Genomic DNA, 5,902 nt, shown 5'->3' with positions numbered 1-5,902 from the left:
CCGTCTTAACTGATAAAGAATCCAGTGCTATTTTAGCAAAGCAGGCGTAGACTTGCAGACAGACATGGACAGACATTGGCATTTAGATGGCGACCAATTAGTAAAAGTTCGCTTGTGATCTTGTTCCTACTGTATTTATGCCTGTCACACACACACACTCAATGGACAATTTCTACAGCCCTTAACTTTTGAGTTGTTTACTAATCCTGCCCTTCCTTTTTTACCAAAAATTACCAAAAACTAATCAAAATAACTACAAAAATATTTCTTTCTCGCAGGTGCAATTGATGACTGTTCCTCAAAAGCTGAGTAAAATATAAATGTAATGGATATATTAGTTGACAGAAAAGTTTTAAACTGTCTTCACACAGCACTATAGCTGGGAACTGGAATGATAATCAAGTCATTCATTTCTGACCGCCACCAGACAATTGCAAAGTGGATGAGAGAGGAATGTCCCAAGAGATGCAGAGAACTACGAAAGCCAGTCATTGACCACTTCTTTGACCTATGGCACATTGGCAAAAGTAAATAATGAAATTATGCATTTTTCAGTAAGGTTGAGTAATAACATCATTTTTATTAGTGATTGTAATTTTTTCCCTTTGTACATTGATTTTCACAATGCTTTTCTCTTTTTCATGCCAGAAATTCAAAAGGTCTTAACAAAGCTAAGTAAGGAAAAGGGCTGCGAGGTTATTGCAAGGTGGAAGCAGACTTGTGTGAGGCATTTCTATTGGTCAGTAACCTCTACAACACCAAAGCTTGGAGATGTGATACTAGCTAAATTGAGGGCCTTCCTGTATCACATCATAAACCAACACAAAGATTTGCCAAACCAGCTCTTTAGTAAGTGTGCTCACGGTCCAATTATTACGCCACGTGTTTGGTTGACAAAAGGTATTTGTATTTTCTATTCTGGCTCACATAGCATTTCAGCATAGATACAATGTATGAAGTCAATACTCACCAAATGTCTGAAAATACTATTTTTCTCAGGGGCCATTGCCTACGAGAAGTTGGTTGAAGCCCTTACTCAGAACTCGCTATTAAAGGCTATCAAGCAAGCATCCCCTGTGGCACAGACCAGCTGCTTAGAGGGATACCACTCTGTTGTAAACCAGTTTGCCCCGAAGATGCTGGCCTACTCCTACTTGGGATGTTGTGCCGGTGACTGACAGCTAGTGCAGCTCAGACAGCGCAGTTTATAAAACGATACTCTTTTCTTTCTTTACTTTTACACATTTCACTTGATTTTCTTATGTAGATTATATATTAATTATCACTCCTGGAAAATTATGGGCAGATTAACTAGCTCCAATGATGGCTATCATATTTGCAAAACAAGAGAAATGCTTTACACATTATACAAAAAAGTATTATTTCCTGCAATCCAAAATAAATGACTTTTTTTTTTATTATTTTTAATTGTAGTACTATTTTAGCAGCCATCCACTTTAACTATAACCTGAAGAAGGATACGAAAGTTGACGCCCATGCAAATCCAAGGCTGAAGGTGACCTACCCTAAATACAAACAGGGAGAGGCGACAGTCCGAGAAGTAATAGTGGTCCAAAACTATGGTAAAGGACTCCGAAATAACATAAATTGCATCAGGAATGCCATATCTGATATTTTAAACTCTTAATTACACTTTCACCTCATTTTCTGTTTTTGTCAGACTATGTTGCTGAACTCTATGAAACATTGACCACAACACCGAGGGAAGTGCTAAAAGGCATAAGGAAGGAACTGGCGGAAAAGGAACCAGAGGCTCTACACACCATGCTGCTAGAAAAGGAGGACAAAGAAACAGCAAAAAACAAATATAAACAAAGAAAAGCAAAGGAAACAGTTTTATGCCCTCCAACCTGTTCTGGTATTTGAAAATTTGATTTTGCAAATAAGCATGCAAATAGGAAAACCTCCAACATCCCCCTCTTCCCACCCAAAGCATGATCACCCGAACGTACTGTGTTATAAACTTTGAGTTGGAATAACACATTTGAAGTGAAATCATTATTTTACGAGGGTGATGCTAAATAGCTAACAAGGGCCTAACAAACCCGTGGCCCTCCAAATTATAATATCATAATAAAACTATGCAATGGTATAAAAAATTATCTTGTTAAAAATAACTGTTCAAATAATCTAATTGAAAGGTCTTAGTGCTCAGCAGCAACTTGACCTTAATGTCTGAATGATGTGTTCACCAGGCATTTCATTGGCCAAATTTCAAAAAAAAAAAAAACACATCAACAGTAAGATGTTTTAAGTGAGTAATCTTAACCATATGTATTGCTGCAACTGCTCCATTTTACCATGTATGGATGCACTGAATCTCCATTACATGATGAGTTCCTTAGTGGGGTGTGCTTTCCTTTTAAACAGGTGCAGAGCTTCAAGCTTTAACACAACAGACCACAGTTGCTGGCAGAAGGAGGACCCCTATGTGCAGAAAGTGTGGCAATCCAAGGAGAGGACACAAAAAGGGCCAATGCAGCAGTACAAGTGCAACATAGTGCATTATTTTACTCCGAATCAGTTATAAGGTGTAGTCAATAAATGTCCCACCTTCCTACCAATTTACCTATCTGTACCTGCCTGCCTGCCTGCCTGCCTGCCTGCCTGCCTGCCTGCCTGCCTGCCTGCCTACCTACCTACCTACCTAAGTACCCACCCACCTATCTACCTTCTTACCCATCTTAGTAAAAGTTAATTTTCTTATAAATTAATCCTCTTCCTCATATCCCTGATAGCCCTCAGTTTCAGTTGGAAATGTTTTTCGAATACTGTTGTATACACAACAGGGAAGTGGAACACGATTTGATGCCCCAACATATTCCTACACAAGTCGAAGGAATTGCCTGTAGGCAACAGACCGGAGGAATCTGTGGAAATAGAAGCCAAGAATTGGAAGTGGGAACATGCAAATGGAATAAATCAACCCAAACTTTGATATTATATGGTTAAAGTATTACCATTTATGCAGGTTTTAATATGTTAATGAATGTTTATTCATGTTGTTTTATGCATGTTTACTTGATCAACAGCAGAACGAATTTCAAAACAATGCTAACGTACATGTATATACAGTGGAATCCCGATTTCTCGAACCTATTAGGCCAGGAAAACGAAAATAATTGTGCGAGAAATCAGGGATTAAAGACCGAGGGATGTGAAACGATTTTTGGCTCAAGTTATCGGGAGTTTCAATCAAAGGTTTGAGAAATCGGGATTCCACTGTACTATATAAATTGTTACGATGATAGTGTAGGAAGTACTGGATTAACTAACAGCTTCAGTGTGAATTTTAGATAAGAAGGTTTGACGCTACAGATAATAAACTTTTAATATTAGTTTGAGACAGAACTTACTCGTGCTCAGCAGTGTCGCCCTGAGCCAACATGGTCGTGTAGGACTTCTTATTCTTGGTTTTAAGGCCTATGCCATCAGTGTGTAGCACCCAGCGATTCAAACAAACATCAGAGAAGCCGGGATGCGAAGTAATGCAGTCGCCTTCCCTCTCTAACTCTTCCATCCTTTCAACACATCTGATCACTTCCATGCAGCATCTACACTCCTCGTGCTTCACCACAAACTCTAGCGAACAATTTGAACATTTGCACCTAAAACAGGGGCGGGAAAAATTTAGAGTGATGGTTCGAAAAAGATCCGTTTATACCGCTTGAATATATACAGCCATGTGCAGCCCAAGCGTTATGAGCAAATTAATTTCTGCATAAAATCACCGAGTAAGCACTTTCTTCTAGAAAATTAAATGAACGGTACATGAGTAAGATTTCCGTCTATCAGCGTCAAAAATATAACAAATAGTAATACAGACCAACTTTCTACCCCCTCTTCCCCGGAAAACCTGCTCCAAAGAATCTCCTCTTCCTCTTCTTCCGGGGCAACTTGCTCGACATAAGCGGCTGCTTCTTGTTCGTTTGCCATCGGCTTCAAGTTTTCATCGTACGGCAAAAAGTCATCAATTGTTGAATGGAAGCTATTCTCGGAGGCTTCGGAAGACTGTTCCTCATCATTTTCAAAGGAATGATCCGAAATTTCGTCTCTGGAGACACAAGCCATTTCACAAAAACACCACAAAACAGACAACAACAGCGATACAAAAGCAGCTAAAACAGCGACCGATTGATTGCAAATGAACGTGGAGCCTTTGACGTCACAACCAACGAGTCCGCTGGAAAATTGCATGCTCATCTGGAACGAGTTTTCGTAATGGCGGACGCCTTTTAGGCGACTTTTAGAGCCGAAAATTTTGAGGATAGAAGGTTTGATGTTCGTGTTTTTTGGCAAATGTAGTTACTACTGAACATAAATAGATATTCTATGAGGAAACATGCGCGAAAGAAAAGTATTGATTTTCGTCTCAGGGGCACTTTAAAGAAATTTCACCAAACCGAATGAATTAAACAAACAAAAAGGAGGAAATCTCCATAAAGAGAATGAATATCACTGTGTGCGAGTGTCAAATAGCAAATCCTGTTGGCGATGAATGGACAGCCCAAGCGACTTTCTCGAAACTACCTGAGACGAAAAGGCGGGAAATGTGGTGAAAAGTCCTTTTATACGTTTTGATTTGCATAAAAGGTTTAACGGCACAGATGTTTTCAGTTTTACATTCTCAGCCGTTTTTTCGTGTGGCTGGGCTTTCGTTTCCTTTTTGCTGGTTTGACTGTTTATTCCTCTGCCTTTCATTCGGTTTTAGGAAGTTTAAGCAGACCACAACGGCATGGCAACGAGTACAATGGCTGTGTTCGTGCGTTCTAATTCTTTGTTTATTCTTTGCCATTCTCTACAAAACAAAATCGTGAAATTTCCACATTCTGAGTATTCTAGCGGACGTAAATTACGAGGGCCAATTTTTGTTTTTGTTTTTTTTTTTTTTTTTAGTTTTGACGCTGTCTTACAAATTTAGTTTGGGATAGATCTGACAGTGATAGACAAACTGAATGAATCTACATTCTTGCAAGATTCGTAGGTTGAATATAAAGTCGCTTTTTAATCGACATTGTCCCTGGTGTTGCTGTCGTCGTTACTTAAACTCCCTTTTCTTGTTTGGGTGGGGATCGTCTGTGTGCAATTTCGAACATGTGTCGTTCATTCATTTTTAATTGCTTGGTAGGGGTCGTCTGTCACTTATCAAAACCGGTATTAAAACATAGCCAGCGCCGAAGCTCCTTGTTTCTTTGTCTTCTTTGATATTGAAATATCATAGACATCCCCACAGCTTGGAAGTTTTCCTTCGCCTTGCAAACGAAACATAAGCAAGTCTTCCACGAAAATATCAATAAAACGCGCGAGTAACATCTGCGGAAGAACTGGGCACCATGCAACCTGCATGTTTGTCTATCACTGTACCATGGGCACCAGTGATAGATAAACTGAATGAATCTAAATTCTTGCGAGATTTTTAAGTCGAATGTACAGTCGCTTATCAATTGATGTTGTCCCTGACGTTGCTGTCGTAGTTGCTTAAACTCCCTTTTTGTTGTTTGGGTTGGCAGCGTCTGTCTGCAATTTCTACCATTTGCCGTTCATTCAGGGTTTAGCAGGCACATCTGTCACTTATTTAAAAACCTCGAAACGTATTAAGGTTACCGTATACCTTCAGAAGTGTCTCGTTTCCAACGAGTTAGCGCGTCCGGTTTAAACTGTACATACCTAAACCTCTTCATCGAATTAACGCTTATAGAGCTGGCTATCGTGAACTATACCAGGAATTTTGAAATAAAAGAATTGCCGAATTTTTCACGAAAACTAAATGCGATCGGCCGAATCAGCTTTTAAAAGCTACAAGTCAAAGCGAATTTTGCTTTTCGCCACTTTAATTTGTTCCTCAGTTTCCGGGCCCAAAGCCTTAAAAAAACGTGTCTCC

The 5,902-nt window shown here is 39.4% G+C and overlaps 1 protein-coding gene and 1 pseudogene across 1 annotated transcript; one reads left to right on the top strand and one right to left on the bottom strand.

The window, feature by feature from the left end:
• Positions 1–2,522, top strand: part of LOC145494257 (uncharacterized) — a 4,408-nt pseudogene extending 1,886 nt beyond the window's left edge.
• Positions 2,523–3,109: 587 nt separating this feature from the next.
• On the bottom strand, positions 3,110–4,384 carry LOC145495070 (uncharacterized). Its single transcript, XM_081474645.1, has 2 exons — positions 3,848–4,384; positions 3,110–3,629 (listed from the first exon to the last, which is right to left on the bottom strand). The coding sequence occupies exons 1-2, from the start codon at positions 4,222–4,224 to the stop codon at positions 3,374–3,376; spliced, it is 633 nt and encodes a 210-aa protein (XP_081330771.1). The 5' UTR covers positions 4,225–4,384; the 3' UTR covers positions 3,110–3,373.
• Positions 4,385–5,902: the final 1,518 nt, after the last annotated feature.

The sequence above is a fragment of the Orbicella franksi genome, chromosome 8 (assembly GCF_964199315.1).
Source record: "Orbicella franksi chromosome 8, jaOrbFran1.1, whole genome shotgun sequence".
Classification (NCBI taxonomy): Eukaryota; Metazoa; Cnidaria; class Anthozoa; order Scleractinia; family Merulinidae; genus Orbicella; species Orbicella franksi.
Note: the sequence above shows the minus strand (reverse complement) of the source record. Positions and strands in the feature narration are given on the sequence as shown.